This window comes from Pelodiscus sinensis, chromosome 2 (assembly GCF_049634645.1).
Source record: "Pelodiscus sinensis isolate JC-2024 chromosome 2, ASM4963464v1, whole genome shotgun sequence".
Taxonomy (NCBI): Eukaryota; Metazoa; Chordata; order Testudines; family Trionychidae; genus Pelodiscus; species Pelodiscus sinensis.
This window is the reverse complement of record NC_134712.1, coordinates 177488039-177504957: the sequence shown is the minus strand read 5'-3', so window position 1 is coordinate 177504957 and position 16919 is coordinate 177488039. Positions and strand designations below refer to the sequence as shown.

Genomic DNA, 16919 nt, shown 5'->3' with positions numbered 1-16919 from the left:
CTGATCCAATTTTCAGGCTTTGCCTGGCAGGGGGAGGAAGGGGCTCTGCATGCTGCAGAGAAGTGCTCCCTGTAGGCACTAGGGATGTGAAGGACTAGTCAGCTATCTGATAAGCAAATGCTTATTGGATAGTCGACAGACTAGTTGACTAGTCGCATCCCTCTGCTTGTGCTACCTCTGTCAGAGGCAGCAAGGGTGGGGGGAGAAGAGCAGGGGGTACTTCAAAGTGGCAGCACTGCTTGGAGCCCAGGGTCTGGTCCTAGGCTTCATGTGGTGCTGCCATTTTGAAACACTGTGTGGAGGCCGGGGTCAATGGGGGAGTCCCCAGCTGACCCTGGGCTCCACATGGCACTTTCACCTTTGAAGTGTCAACAGCCCTAGGGCTGTTGATTCACTTCAAAGGCAGAGGCTTCCTATTGACTAATCAATGCAAAATGCATCAACTATTGATTAGTTAAGTAGTCAATATTTAATATTCTTAGTAGGCACCCCTCCTCATTGCTCCTATTGGCCAGTAATTGGGCTTCACTGTAGTGTGCACAGCTGTGTGGTGTGCCCCTATCCCAGGAGCTGTGCCTGTTTAGTCTTTTGTCTAAGGAATTACTTGGCCAGCTGTTATAGGAGATGTGTTCTAGGAATTATTTCCATAACATGGAGTTAATTTACATACTATCATGCAGTCTTGCCTGCCTGTCATACGGGGTCATCCATTGGCGGCATTGCTGCTAAATCAAGAACCAGTGTTTCCTGAAAGCCCTTTACTTTGGGACAGCATCTATCAGTGATAAGTCCTGGGACTTAGTATTCTGCATTAAAGAAACTAGCTCCTTCCTCAAGCAATAATGGATAATATCTTACTTTTTTCTTATGCTGGAGAAATGTATTAACTCAAATGTCTGAGCATGGTATTTTATTTTCAGTTGGGGTTCATGCTTGGGTCCTGTAAAGAAGGTAATACACATCTACAGAACTCAAAATCAAACAGCAGCAAGGTGTTCCCTTGTAAATAGAGAGCATGGGAGTTGCAAAACCAATTTCTACTTTGTTTAATCTTTCTTTCAAAAAAGTGGTCCCTTTATAATTGCAGAAAAGGCATTCTAAATAGAGCTGCTTGTTTTGGTGCCTTGAGCTTGCAGGCAGCACCAGCTCTACTCTCTCTTGCTAGTTGCTGGTAGCAGCAGCAGGAAACCAGATCAGTTTTACTTCAGCTTCTCAATTTCCTACAAGACAATTGGGTCCTTGATGAAAGGGTCCAAAAATTAGCTGTAGACTTCTCGTCCTCTCTCCTTTAAAAATCTTCAAAATGGGAAGCTCTGAATATGGAGAAGAAACTAAGCACTCCATAAATGGAGATGGGAACATCTTATCCAGAGAGCAATGAAAAATGGAATGCTGAGTAGGGTCCAGTGACTGCTTTCTGATAGCATTTGATCTCAGCAGTCAGAAAATAGATTAACTAGGAATGTCAGTGATGTATGATAATTCAGTGTACTGCATTTTGTGTGCTTGATTTATGCAAGGGGAATAAAGCCTTGGTAGCTCTAACAGTAAGTGGGCTTAGTTGTGCTAATTCAGGTAAGGTTTTTCCCTAAATAAAACTTGACTCTGGCAAACAGTGTGTACAAACTGCTCTTGTCTGATGGGTATTGAGCTACATCTTATCTAGAAAGAACTGAAGTTGGGACTAGTATCAAACTGTCAACCCTTATACTTCAAAATTTGGAAGACTTTTTTTTTTTTAAATACAAGGCTGTGCAAGTATCCTGTACTGCAGCTGAGAGTGAGCCTTGAAGCAGGAGTAGACAGTCTTGCACGCGTGCATGCAAGCTCAGCTCAGGCTAAAGTAGTAGCATGTAGGTTGCTCAGACCCAGGAGATTGTTGGGTGTGATTGAGAGCCCAAGCTGCAGTGTCCACATCTTTAGCACACCAGCTGGAGATGAGCAAGCAAGAGTAGTGTCTGCTCAGAGAAGCTTGCTCCCAACTGCAATGTGGACATTCCTATTCATGCCACTAGATTCTTTTAAATGAACACTGAAACTTTACCAGCTTTGGTTTCACTGGAAGCTGCACTTCATCATGTGCTTTGACCAAGAAATATGGTCTTTAATAAAGACAACCCTATCTCCGCTCCTGAGGAGCAAGACTGGCCTCCTTAATGTTCATGATGCAAGATTAATAAAACTACTTCCATTAGAGATCTTGACATACTTGATATTTCTCATGTAAAACTCCATGATTGTCTTGACTTCACAAGTAAAAAGGGGAAACTTCTTTAAAACACTCAAGTCCTATGTCCAAGAAGCATGTCACTTTTTAAAAAAAAAGCTCACCAAAGGAGGAAACCATTAAGATGTGTCCCTTCCCTATCTTGAATTAAAGCAGTAGTCTCCAACTTTAAGCACAACATTGCATTTTGAATAGAAGTGCAATTCAATGTAATTTCAAACACATATTTGTTTCATGCTCTAGCCCCTCCCTCTCCCACTTGTGAGGCTCCATTTCCCTATCCTCACTCACTTGCACCAGGTTGGGATGTAGGAGGGAGTTCAGGGTACAGGTGTCGGAGAATTTGGGTTCAGGAAGAACTCAAGGCTGGGGCAAGTGCTCAGGAAAAATGCACCCGCCGACAACCTGGGCTGGCCCTGGCATGCGGTGCACTAGAGGCACCGGCCCCAGGCGCGCGACACGCACCGGCGCCTGGTGCGCGGCGTTCGGGCAGCCCCAGCCCCGGGGCACATGCAGGCATGCTACTCGGGCGGTGGCGCCGGGCCCACAGCACAAGGAGCTCGGGCGGCCCTGGCCGTGGGGCACATGCCGGCGCCGGGTGCAAGGGCATCCCTGCCCCAGCATGCCCCAGGATGCACAACCCTGCCCCCAGCATGTGAGTGGCCCCGTGCCCGGGAGGCTCTAAAGGTTGGGGACCACTGCTCTAGCTGGACCCTACTTACCTTAAGCAGTGACAGTGGCACTAATGCATTCTCATTCCCAACCTGGGACTGCACCATTCCCAAAAGCAGCAGACCTGTCCTGCAGCAGCTCCAGAAGGAGGAGGCACAGAGGGCTGGTGACTCCATGCACTGCACCACACCTGCCAATTAACTAATTGGGTCCCTGTTCTTGGCCAGTGGGAGCTGCAGGCAAAGGCAGCATAGGGAGACCCCAGGGACATGCCAGCTGCTTCCTGGAGCAATGCAGGGCTGGGCTAGAGGAAGTCCCACTTTGCTGCTGAACTGTTAACCTCTGTAGTGTAGACATAGCCTTTTCTGGGATACCAGAGGTATCCTGGGAGAAACTGCTGCATTCAGGGAAGAAGTCTGCTGTTCCGAAACTTTTTCAGAAGAGCAGATTGTGCTTTTTCAGGATCCCTGTAAACCTCGTTTTACGAGGAAGAAGGGATGTTCCGAAAAAGGGTTTATTTTTTTTCCTGACATTTGACCCAGTATAGATGGGCCGAATGTTGGAAAAGCCTCTTGTGGAAAAAGCTTAGCAAAGTGCGGTTTGCAATTTGGCTGCAGGAGACTCAGCCCAATTCAAGGAGAGACTGGCCAATATTCCACATTTAGATGGGGAGTGGGGGCAAATTAGAATTTTATGTGCACCATGAGAAAACAAAACTAGCTATATATTTTAAAAATCACCATAGGGATAATTGTCACAGCAGGTTAGGCATTTTAGAACTCTCTACTCCAAGAATTGAATTTAAATGGAATACAATGCAGGCAGTCAAAACCCTAAAATATTGTGACAATTAGGAACATCACAACTATGTGGGTCGGGAGGAGAGTGTGAAAGATGGTGTTTGTGTGAGTAAGACACACACAGGGTGTGTCCGATTCACATTGCCCCTTTAAGCATGCTGAGCATGTTTAGATATAGGGGGCAGTTGCCAGCACGATCCCTCCATCCTAAGCCCTGTCACATCCACCCTCTGTGGAGATTGGGTATGGGTGGGATAAGAGGGGGCACCCTGACATCAGTACCCCTCATCTCTGCCTTCCCCACTCTTCACAGCAAGCAGGAGGTGGGGGGGGGAAGAGAGGGGATGTTTCCAAGGCAGAGGGCAGGAGGGAGGGGCAGCTGAAGTGCTGGCACTTGATAGCCTCCTGGCCAACAGTCTGGATCACCAGTCAGGCTCCAAGCTAAACCAGTAGATCCCAAACTACTTGTTGGTGACCACTGACCAAGTCTTGAGATATCAAGAAAATTGTCATTAGATTTTTATTTTTGGAATACTGTTGGTGGAAAAAATTGGAAGATAGTTTCAGAGTCTGCAATTAAAAGGGCAGGGGAACTGAGAAGGTAGTAAGGGTTTTCTATCTTCTGACCAAAAAAGAGCATGGGGGGAGGGATGTTAAACTAGTATAATCATCAGACTAGCTCTCTATTTGTAAGTTTGAGGCTAGGTAGGCCTCAAATTACTGAAACTGATTTTTTTTGGGAAGCTTAAAAATGTCTTTACATATTACATAGTATTAAGGACAGGTATAGAAGTACACCAAAACCTTATCTATGTAAGCAATTGAGGTGGTGTAAACAGATGTTGCACAAAAGCAGATGAGCTTTGAGCTTTCAGGGTGTGGTACATCCTAGAAAGCCCTCTAGTGTGAGAACTGGCCTTTCCTTGCTCAGACTGAAATATTAATCAGGGAAAGTAATGAAATTGAAGTCTGACACTAACCTAATGTTAATCTCAAACTTTGATTCAAAGGCTTTTTGGAAAAATGGTTATCCCCTGCTAGAATGTCTGTGGTATACAACTGACAGAAGTCAAGTACAGAACATTACACTTGGACAAACTAATACTTCTGATTATTCATCACTTGGAATCAATGGCTGCTTTTGCGGAAAAACTTGCCAGCTGTCTACACTGGCCGCTTGAATTTGCGCAAGAACACTGACGATCTAATGTAAGATTGTCAGTGTTCTTGCTGAAATGCTATGCTGCTCCCATTCGGGGAAAAAGCCCTCTTGCGCAAATGCTTTTGCACAAGAGGGCCAGTGTAGACAGCTAAAAACTGTTTTGTGCAAAAAAGCCCCGATGGCGAAAATGGCGATTGGGGCTTTCTTGCGCAAAACCGCGTCTAGATTGGCACGGACGCTTTTCCGCAAAAAGTGCTTTTGCGCAAAAGCGTCCGTGCCAATCTAGACGCTCTTTTCCACAAATACTTTTAACTGAAAAACTTTTCTGTTAAAAGCATTTGCGGAAAATCATGCCAGTCTAGACGTAGCCAATAAGATTATTGGGAATTTATGAAAGAGCTTGCCTGTATACTAGTGTTAAATTTTAGCATGACGTTTCTTAGCTGTTAGTAGGAAATGTCTCGTTTATATGGGGTGCTAAAACTTTCTACTCTGCCTCTTTAGGAGGGGGCAGGGGAGTGCTGCGTTCTCATGGAACCCCAAGGTTCTACGGAGCAGCAATTGGCAAACACTGGTCTAGATAACTCACTCTGCCTTGAGTTCAAGGGACTGGACTAGATGATGTCTCAAGGACCCTTTCAGTACTATAATTCTTGGTCAGTTTACTCTAAATGAAGTAATCTTCAGTGTCTTATTAAAAAAAAAAATCTAGGCCTTTGTCCATCTTAAGTTACTGAGGGGTTAGTATTACATTCAGCATTGCATGTGTAAGTGATTTGGGAGCTTAACTCTCTTCATAAGGAATTTATGCTCTTAAACCAGTTGACACTGGTAGTGCTGAGTGTATCACTGCCTAAATATTTAGAAATCTGGGTTAAACTGCCGGGGCATCCTTTTTGACAAAAGGGTTATAGTACAAAAAGGACTTCAACATTGCTGGCTTTGTATCTAGAATTTTGATGTGCAAAATTTTGTTCAGTCAGCTTTCACTAATCAACACTTTTCTGCTTTTAGTTCAGTTGCTTTTTTTACAGTAGTATCCCAGGTGAAACAAACGAGTCGTCTTTGTGCTAGACATTAAACTGCCACAGAGCTTTTCATCTAAATAGACAAGACAAAGAGTAGGGGAAAAGTCAATCATGACTGTTTAAATGAAATATTATCATTGTGTCTATGCATTTCAGTGGTAAAGGTCAATTCTTCCTGATTCTGGAAGATAGGCTTCTAATTCAAAACTTGCTCATTGGTGGCATGCTATTGTTTGGAGACAAACGTTTAAGGCCTTATATACACTTAAAAAAAGCTTCTGTAATTAATTCATGGTACTAATTTGGTCACTTAATAAGCACTGTTCATGCAGCAGTGTCCTAACAGCACAATGTGGTAAAATCAAAGGGATGCTACCTCCCCATTACAGTACTATAGCGATAACTCAGCTGGGCTGTACCCTTAAGAGGCCTCTTCTCCTACCATGCTGCTTAGTGTTTGTAGGTTTTCATTCTGGAAAAACATGGATGAGAGCATTTCAGTGTTTTTGCAGGGAAAAGTGCATGGCAGCCTTTACTGAAGCAATACATGAGATGGTGAAATCTGTGATGTCTTCTCACTTTGAATTAAGGATTCTATTTGTGCAAGTGAGGGAGGCAAGCTGGACAGGATTATTTGGGTAGCCTATATTGTAAGCACTGTGTTTCTAGGATATGTTCAGCCCTTCATGCTAACTGCTGTAGCTAGGTGTTACCAGCAATGAATCCTGACCATTAACAGAAATGGAAGAGCAGAGGAGTCTTAGTGCTGCTTAACCTGTTGATGCCTCTAACATTAATTTAAACAAATGAAGGGCTGGACAGTTATAGCTTGAGTAGGTTATCTGATCTTTCCAGAAGAAACTCCATCCTGTACTAATTTCAAGTATATGATAAACTAGATTAATAGGTAAAGGAATATCTACAGGTAGGACCTTCCTGGTCTGGCACCCTTGGGACCTGAGTGCTTCTGAATCAGAGTTTACCACACCAGGGGAGGTGAACGCTCACCTCCTTGCTGTCAGCTCTGCTCCCCCACCAACCCTGCTGCCCCCATCCTGGGTAGGGCTGTACTCCCATCTGGGCATGGGGCTGTGCTCTCTAACCTGCTCTGTTCACTGGGCTGGGGCTGCGCTCCAGGTCGCTGACCCCTCTGCCTTCAGCCTCAGAGGAGCTGCACTCCCTTCCACCAGTTGTAGCCTGGGCTCTGCTCTCTCTCAAGCCAGCCTGCTGCCACTGGGGCTGTGCTCCCCGCTGTCAGCTCTATTCCCTGAACCTGGCCAGCTGGGGCTCTCTGATCCAGCAATATTCATAGTCCGTCCTGCCTGACCACGGATGTTGCTGAATCAGAGTGTCCTGGATTTTAGGGGTTTAACCCGTGTCCTGGTAAAAAGATATTTTAGGAGGAAGAAGTTGGGACAGATCTGCAACAAAGTAAGTTTAAAAATCCGGGTAGAATACCTTGTTCCTGGCACATCCAGAAGACTAGTCTGTCTGACTTTTTATAACCCCAGTTAAAAGTAACTGTGTAATGTCTGAAAAGTGTAATGGTTACGTGTCCTGTGGGCTATGCAGTATAAAGTTTTAACAAGCTTTATACTGCAGCGCCTGCCATGAAGCACCTCACAGGAGTGGAGCAAGCAGGGCCAGCAGGGGTTGCTCCCATGGAGGAGGCTTTGTCCTGGGGAGCCAGCATGTAACCTGGGCTGAGCCCATGTGTATAGGGGTTTCTCCCACCAGCCAGCTGGAGCAACCCCTGCCTATGTGGAGAGCTGCCCACTGCCTAGAGTGGGAGGGAGCTGTTCCAGACCCTACAGTTAATCAGAACTGGTAAGCGTTATCAATTTAGGGTGATGTTTATTGGTTAGCCGGTTAACCTTTCACTTCCCTAGTCTTAACTACAGCATATGAGACCTAGTTACATCTTAGAAGGCATCAACAAAATACATATTAATATACTAGTATATCTAATTGTACTATACATAGATGTAGGTTCAATATAAAATTCTAGTGTGCTTAGGCATGCATGCTACTTGAAGCCACCTGCCTTGCTTTTGCTTTCCTGAATTTTTCTCAATTGCTTAGTTAACTGAAATTGTAGCGACTCATTGCTTGGTAATAAAAGACTTTGAGGGTAATAAGTTTGCCAGATGCATCAGTAAAACAGGCCCAACGTGCAGAAGGTTCTGAATAAAGTGTCTGCCAGCAGTTTTCAAATCTTGAAATCTTTCTTGATAGTTTACTAATAGATGGTTTTAATGTGGACTTCTGATCTATGATTAAAATATTTTGTTAGGGTTGTCAATTTTCCAGTTGCACTTACTTTACCATCTAGCTTCTTATATTTCTGTAACTTCACTAAACTTGATTAGATTGAAAATGAGACTCTTGCTGGGCTCGTCATTCGAGCTTAACTTGTATTTTAGTTTCTATTCTTGTCTTTTGGAAATGACAGTCTGAACACATACCAAAATGCCATGCAACATCAGAACAGTGGATTTCCTGTAACATAGAAGCTTAACTTTGACTGGAGTCAGGCAGAGGCTGTGAAGCTGCTTTTTTTGGGTGGGTGGGGGGATGGGGAAGCAGGGTGGGAGCTCTTTTGCATGCACTTGAGGGGAACATCAGCTTTATTCATTCTTTCTAAAAATACTAGAGAAAGAGTTAAACTTTCCTGGACTAAAATACTGCCTTCCCACCAAATGCAAAACAGATTTCATGTGTAGTTATTAATCAGAGGAAAGCAACATGTATGATTTAATACTCATGTTGGTATCTCCAATTGCATAAATAGACCTACCATGGTGCTTAGCAGAAATGAATCATTTAAAGCTGAATGCTTGCAAGAGTGTGTATATATGGTTAAATACTAAACATGGTCAACTTGCATCAAGGTTAATTAGGGTGGAATTCCGGTGGCGAATGGAGTTTCGATTAATTCTGGAGTAGTGAAAAATACCATTTATGATTCCTGTGAATTGTATTACTGCTTTCAAAAGTTGATGCTATGTTCAGTGTAATTCATTTCTTGGTTACCACCTACTTCTTAGGGAAGGAGAGGATAATTTTTAAAAACTAATCTGCGTGGTTTTTTTTCCCCACTACAGAAGGCAGTCATAAGACAGTCATAAAGTAAGGTGCTTGAAGCACTAACATGGAGCAGTAGCAAATATATCTTTTGTCAAGTTTATACAGTGTGAAAGGTCTGTTTTTAGCCAAAACTGACGGTAGTAGGTTTTCAACTTTTTTTTTTTCAACTGCATTTACGGTGAATAGGTCTGGCTGTGCTTTAACCTTCTGCTATTAGTGATGCAAATTGAAGAATAAAAGGATCCCTCTAATACTGTGATAGAAATGTAGCCGTGTTAGTCCTGTTTTTTGTTTCTAATACTGTAGTATGCAGTGCAGCCCATCTGGGTTGTGTGGCCCACGAGATGCTGCCCATGTGCAAGGTTGCCAGATTCTGATAGTTACCTTCCATGTGGTGTTTTTTCTACTGGCATTTCTAAAGTGAAACGCACATGAAATGAGGGATGCTGCTTGTACACAACATTGACTGACTCTGAGAGCTCGCCACTCTCTCTGCACCCCATCCAAGAACTGACTTAGTTTAGTCAGTACACTCCATAAATTCTAGGTACATAAAATCATGTTGCTAACTGCATTTATCTCGAGATACTCGCTTGGTTAGGTCATGTTTGCTTGAGGAGAGAAAGGGCCAATCATGTGGCCCACTCACTAACTTAGGTTGCTTATCAAGGAGAAATAGCAGCCCTCTCTTGTGGAAAACTGAAGAAGAATTGTTAGTAGCTTTACCCACATGAATACACTGGGGTGGGGAAAATAATTCAGTGATTGACAGCCAAAAGATTAGTTTGACTATATTTCAAGAATAAGATGGTTGCCTGTCAAATGGGGAAGCTACTGTAACTTTAAGGAATGGGGATTATGGAATGGCAGGAGCAGATTTTAGGCAAATGCCAAACTCAACTAGTGAGGTCTTTTGACTGCATTTTCAGTCCATATTCTTAAAAGGCATTAGGCCTACATTGGTTTGTTAGAATTGTGGGGTCTAGATAAAAATTGTCTTGACTGACTTCAGAAATTAGAATTTATACATTTTCTCTAATTCTTTAGCATTTAATTTTCATACAAGTTTGTTCTAGTTGACTATTATCAAGCTCGTCTTCACAGCAGACCACATTGAGGCAGGGCATAGGCAGTCTGGAGCAGATTAAATCATAAGTCTGTGTTACTCCAGTGGTATAAGCAGACTAACTTAGGTTAAATGATCAGTTGAGGAAGCATCTGGGTGGTCGGGGTGGTTCTCTCAACCCCTGGAAAGATGATGGATGGCCAGTGGGCCATTATTAGCCTTGTGTAATGATGGCTTTATAGTACATTTGGCAAATGCATAAAGCTACAGTGAGTTAACTCTCACCTAGTGGCTCTAGGATCAGAGCTGGAAAGGGTTCAAAGTACTCGCTCTTCTCCTCACGTGTCCCAGCTACATGGTGATAACGAGGTTCTATTTTATAGCTGAGGAATAGAGAAATGGAAAAAAATGGTTCCAATATTCTCCATGCATTTCCTCTTGGCTTTTTAAGAAAATAAATGTTCTGAGATTATATCCAGGTTTTTGCTGGCAGGCCTCAGATAAGAGTGATTGCTAATTTGTAACTAGGTGCATTGTGTACAGACTTGATGCATCTCCTAACCTGTAGACTGAGATACAGTACTAACATCCTAGGCTGATCTCAGCTTTTAACTATTGTCTCTTAATAGTAACTAACCAAATCTAGCAAGTTTATAATAATTTTTTTTGTTTTTGCTTTCCTGGTTAAGGCCTCTGAGGGTCTGCAGACTACAGTTCTGGGAGCTCAGCAAGGAACATGGCAACCCAAGGTATATCTAACATATCACTCAGACTGAACTTTGCATGGCTTTGACAAATATTAGGGTAGCTAACTGTTTAGCCCTCTCTTCCCATGTAATTGTTCTTTTCCGCTTCTAAATATTCCATGCTTGGAAAATTCTTTTTAGGAAGAGCATAAACCTGTAAACATATGCTTAATTCTCATAAGACTGACAAATGAATCCTTTATATCCTGGATGTACTGGCAAGAGTTCTGCTGCACAGTTCTATTAGGGTTGCCTATCTCTGCTTTAATGTTCTGCCTAGGTCTCCAGTTAATAACTGGCATAAAGTTAAAATCTTATTGTCTCAGCTCTTTCCAAATTAAATGCAAATGTTACAGTCTATGATGCATCTTCTTAGGACTAAAACTTGCCTAATAAACAAGTGGTCTACATATTCAACACTCTTTTACAGCTGACTTGATGGAACTGGATATGGCAATGGAGCCAGATAGAAAAGCAGCAGTCAGCCACTGGCAGCAACAATCCTATCTTGACTCTGGTATCCACTCTGGTGCCACAACAACTGCACCCTCTCTGAGTGGCAAGGGGAACCCTGAAGAGGAAGATGTTGACACTACTCAAGTTTTGTATGAGTGGGAGCAGGGGTTTTCTCAGTCCTTCACCCAGGAACAAGTAGCTGGTAAGGAAAATCTCCATTCTATTCTGTTGGCTTGTTTAAATGACTTGGAAACACTCATCTAGTAAAGTTGGGATTGCTTAAATTTATATACCACATTGAGTAATTGGTATTTATTGTCTTAATTAGCACAAAGTTTAGGCGGTCTGTCCCAAGGAAAGACTAAGCAGTCAGATTTTATCTGTTTCAGACATTGATGGACAATATGCAATGACTAGAGCTCAGAGAGTTCGTGCAGCTATGTTCCCTGAAACACTGGATGAAGGCATGCAGATCCCTTCCACGCAGTTCGATGCTGCTCATCCAACTAATGTGCAGCGCCTGGCTGAGCCATCCCAAATGTTAAAGCATGCTGTTGTTAACTTGATAAATTATCAAGATGATGCAGAACTTGCAACTCGTGCCATCCCAGAACTGACCAAATTGTTGAATGATGAGGACCAGGTATGCATATTCCTTTGTTCAATGTAGCCAATTTGTAGCATGTCCTTAAAATGTCTAGCTTAAAACTTAAAGCTTGCTTCGTACTCATAGGTGGTGGTGAATAAGGCTGCAGTTATGGTTCATCAGTTGTCCAAAAAGGAAGCCTCCCGCCATGCTATCATGCGCTCTCCTCAAATGGTCTCAGCTATTGTGCGTACCATGCAAAATACAAATGATGTGGAAACAGCCCGTTGCACTGCAGGTACACTACACAACCTCTCACATCACCGTGAAGGATTGTTGGCCATCTTCAAATCAGGAGGCATTCCTGCGTTAGTTAAAATGCTTGGGTATGTATATTATAATTGTGACATACACTCTACCTGTATTTAATACTGGTATCTGCTTAATTCTTGTCTTTTTTTTTTTTTTTTTTTTTAAGTTCCCCAGTGGATTCAGTGCTGTTTTATGCTATAACTACTCTTCACAACCTCCTTTTGCATCAAGAAGGTGCCAAAATGGCTGTCCGTCTAGCTGGTGGGCTGCAGAAAATGGTTGCATTGCTCAACAAGACAAATGTTAAATTCTTGGCCATCACAACAGATTGCCTTCAGATTTTAGCTTATGGCAATCAAGAAAGCAAGGTAAATTAATGCATCTGTATTTTCATGAGCCCATTCAGGCTCTGGGCTGTCAAACTAGTGTCATTTTGTAGGATACTTATTAATATCCTTCTCCTGTGTCCTGTAAGATCAACCACATCCAGAAGTGAGAAGATTGCTTTAGTAAGGGTGCCGAATATTGTCACCTAAATTGTAAGAGAGAGTCATTTGAGGCCATTATAGCTATCACTGTCTCAAATCCATCCACATTATTACTCATGCATGTGGAAACTGAATGCCAATGGAAAGAAGGCATCTCATAACATTCAGCTGAAGCTCTAAATAAAATTTCCTTTGCAGTTGATTATTCTGGCCAGTGGTGGACCCCAGGCTCTAGTAAACATAATGAGGACCTACACATATGAGAAACTACTGTGGACCACAAGTAGAGTGCTGAAGGTGCTCTCAGTGTGCTCTAGTAACAAACCTGCTATTGTTGAAGCTGGTGAGTGTCAAGCTATAACATGCTAATACCAATATACCTACCACATGCAGCTGCTAGAGTACGATACATGTCACCCCACAAAGATATGAGTTGATGCTATGGAAAGATTTACACAAACTGTAAATGCCTTGGAAATCGGTAGCTTAGACTATAGAAGTGGCTCTTGTCAGAGCCACCCAACATAGTATTAATACCTAATAAAACACTGCATAGCTTTGATTTCCCACAGTTGCAAGAAAAATGTCACTTGATTAATGAGCAGTCCTGTAGCATGTTAAGAGTTCATTTGTCTGCCAAAGTGGCTGAAGACTCACGATTGAATGTATGGAAACTTATGGCAAACTTTTCACCATTGCAGTAGGAGTCTTGTCTACTAGATGTTATGACAGTGAAGGTAGAAAGGATCTTGCAAAGTACAGAGTGGCTTCCATTACCTCAAATTAAATTGAGATGGAGAGCATCTCCAACTTCATTAAGGAGCTTAGCTCCTTTGCAAGATCAGGGTCTACATTAACTACTGCCTCTGTCAGACTGTAAGCTTAACACTGAAGCATTAACTTGCATCTTGTTCTAGGTGGGATGCAGGCTTTGGGACTCCACCTTACAGATCCAAGCCAGCGTCTTGTTCAGAATTGTCTTTGGACTCTCAGAAATCTTTCAGATGCTGCAACTAAGCAGGTAAGTGGTTCTGCTAGGAATCAGGAACACAAGCATAATGCTAACTTAGTTTACACTAACACCAAAACTACTTCACCTCTCTACAGGAAGGCATGGAAGGTCTTCTAGGAACCCTTGTTCAGCTTTTAGGATCAGATGATATCAATGTTGTAACCTGTGCAGCTGGCATTCTTTCTAACCTTACCTGCAACAACTATAAGAACAAGATGATGGTGTGCCAAGTTGGTGGTATTGAGGCTCTTGTACGCACTGTTCTTCGGGCTGGTGATAGGGAAGATATCACAGAACCTGCTATCTGTGCACTTCGTCATCTCACTAGCAGACATCAGGAAGCTGAGATGGCACAAAATGCAGTACGTCTTCACTATGGACTTCCAGTGGTGGTTAAACTCTTACACCCACCATCTCACTGGCCCCTGATCAAGGTAAATATTGTACAAATTTAAGATGGCACTTGTTGCCTCTGTGGTAACCTGTTCGAAGTGAACAGTATATTAGCAAAATGTGGTGTATTTGACGCTTGAGTTTTGAGATTGCTTTGAATATTGTCTTCTGATTAAACTACTAGAGAACTTTTAGCTAATACATGTCTAGGATGGGTGGTAACTTTAAACAGCTCTTGCAGGGACTTATTTGCTACAACATCAGGATTAAGATTAAAGTAAATTATATTTCTCATCCCAATTACAGGCGACTGTTGGTCTGATCCGCAATCTTGCTCTCTGTCCAGCTAATCATGCCCCCTTGCGTGAACAAGGTGCAATTCCAAGACTAGTTCAGTTGCTTGTTAGAGCACATCAGGATACTCAGCGTCGTACATCTATGGGTGGAACACAACAGCAGTTTGTGGTATGTGGTCAAGAGGTAGTGGAGAAACAAGACACTGTTGTGGGCTATTTCCCTCCCATAAGTCAAGGCATGCTGCTTAAATGTCTAAGCCTAACATAAAATGATATTTTCTATAATTTTTAAAACCACTTGCTGCAAAAGTTAGGATTAATTCATTGTGGCTCTGTCTACACTGGCCACTTATTCCGGAAAATCAGCCGCTTTTCCGGAATAACTTGCCAACTGTCTACACTGGCCCCTTGAATTTCCGGAAAAGCACTGACAATCTACTATAAGAAATCAGCCGCTTTTCTGGAAATACTATACTGCTCCCGTTCAGGCAAAAGTCCTTTTTCTGGAAAACTGTTCCGGAAAAGGGCCAGTGTAGACAGCACAGTAGTGTTTTCCGCAAAAAAGCCCCGATCGCGAAAATGACGATCGGGGCTTTTTTGCAGAAAAGCGCGTCTACATTGGCACGGATGCTTTTCCGGAAACGCGCTTTTTCCGGAAATACTTATAACGGAAAACTGTTCCGTTTTAAGCATTTCTGGAAAAGGGTGCCAGTGTAGATGTATGTAGCCTGTTAGTCTAGAACAAGTACCTTATTACTTGCAGTCCAACTAGCTTTTTGGACAAATCTCGATAAGTGTCATGTACACACTCATGCTCCCGTCCAGACATGGTCTCTCGTAAAGTTGAAGTTTTCATCAATATTGGGAATCTGGGAGTGCAAGTTCATTCATTTATTGAGCAAGAGATCCTTAGTGTAAGGGAATTAGGTATGGGTGGGCAAAGTACATCCCACCAAACATTTGGATCTGGCCCACCATGACCCCTAATAGCCTGCAACTCAGCAGGGCACTCAGGCAGGCTGTCTGTCTGCGATGGTCCCACACACCAGTCAATGCGGCCAACTGCTGGGGCCAGCATGTCTGCATGCATGCCTCTTGCAGGGAGTAGCCGGGCACTGGATCCCCCATGCTGCTCCAAACTGTCCTCATAGCTGCATTGGCTGGAACCTGGCCAGTGGGAGCAGTGATGCAGAGCCTGCATCTGGCACCCCCTCCATTAAGATAGTAATTTTTGTAGGGAGCCACTCTAAGAATTTGGTAGATGGTCACAGGCTACATTTTTCTACTGTCAACCTCTATTGGTTGTGCCCACGAAAGCTCATGATATATAATTTTTTTTGGGGGGGGGTTAGTCTTCATGGAGCTACAGGACCATTTGTAGGTTTGTAACAAAAAAAAAAGACTAATATGGCTACCCCTCGGAGGCTGTCCACCCCTGGTATTAGGAGTACACATTTGCACCTGTTTCTTAATTGGAAGAGTAGAGATTCCTTGCCAAGAAACCAGGGGTAGTGACACCATCTACTATTCAACAGTCTTATCTTACCAGAACTATGGACAAAAAACCATGCACTACAGAGTGAATCTGAAACTTTGAATAACTCAGTGACAGGTGTTTGAACTTCAATGCACATTAAACTTGTCTAGTGGTCAATCTTCAAGTTTACAGAGGCCTCTCCTTTCCCCCCTGCCCTATATCACTCTCTCCAAGGTGGGTGAATTAGTGCATAAGTTCAGTAGTCTGGTAAGGTCACACAAGTGAGCTTCTTGTGACCACAGATTGCATTTAGTGCACAGGTTAACATTCAAAGTGGGGGAGGGGAGAACGAGTTATTGTAGCACCTGCCAGTGCAACAAACTAAACTAAGAGCACACTCAAAGTCCACTGAGGTCCAGATGTCCCTCTTCCTACAATAACTGTACAACAAATTCAGTAAACAGCTTAAAAACCTTCTACTTAAAAGTACATTACAGTGCCTTTGTATGGTTTCCCTGTACAGGAGGGTGTGCGTATGGAAGAGATAGTTGAAGGCTGTACTGGAGCACTTCATATCCTTGCACGAGATGTTCACAATCGAATTGTAATTAGAGGTCTAAATACCATTCCACTATTTGTGCAGGTAAGTGATCTCTTCTGAAATGCATGACAAACACTCAAATGTAGTCAGTGAAGACTGTCCGAGGACATGAATTCTTAATGTTAAATCTGGTCCATCAGTTCAGCATTACACTGAGTGAGCACAAATCAGTTGCATTTGTGACTAGAGAAATGATCCCATCACTCCTGGCTGTAACCTGAGCCAGATTACATCCTGAGGTCTCCTGTTACAGTGGCTGTGTTGTTCTGTTCCCTGGTTCACCACCTTGAAGTGACCTTTGGCCCTAGAACTTGTCCCCTCTAGCAGTCTGCTAAAGCCAGCTTACGCCTCTACTTGTCAGACTTACCCTTAAGTGTGTTATCAAGTCAGCTACTTACTGCTGGGGAAAAGAGGGTGGCTCACCAAATTGGTCATGAGTCCCTTTTATTTTATGGCACCAACTAGTTGTTGGTATTAGTCTTTAGTTCTGTAGGTGTCATCAAAATAGCA

At 43.0% G+C, this 16919-nt stretch overlaps 1 protein-coding gene across 1 annotated transcript in view; it reads left to right on the top strand.

Moving 5' to 3' along the window:
- CTNNB1 (catenin beta 1) overlaps nucleotides 1-16919 on the top strand; it is a 29682-nt gene that overhangs the window by 8899 nt on the left and 3864 nt on the right. The window contains exons 2-11 of the mRNA NM_001286932.1: nucleotides 10732-10791; nucleotides 11219-11446; nucleotides 11634-11887; nucleotides 11978-12216; nucleotides 12309-12510; nucleotides 12829-12973; nucleotides 13548-13651; nucleotides 13738-14076; nucleotides 14342-14500; nucleotides 16332-16451. Coding sequence (NP_001273861.1) covers nucleotides 10779-10791; nucleotides 11219-11446; nucleotides 11634-11887; nucleotides 11978-12216; nucleotides 12309-12510; nucleotides 12829-12973; nucleotides 13548-13651; nucleotides 13738-14076; nucleotides 14342-14500; nucleotides 16332-16451 — 1803 coding nt within the window. The 5' untranslated portion in view covers nucleotides 10732-10778. The remainder of the gene's footprint in view (nucleotides 1-10731; nucleotides 10792-11218; nucleotides 11447-11633; nucleotides 11888-11977; nucleotides 12217-12308; nucleotides 12511-12828; nucleotides 12974-13547; nucleotides 13652-13737; nucleotides 14077-14341; nucleotides 14501-16331; nucleotides 16452-16919) is intronic.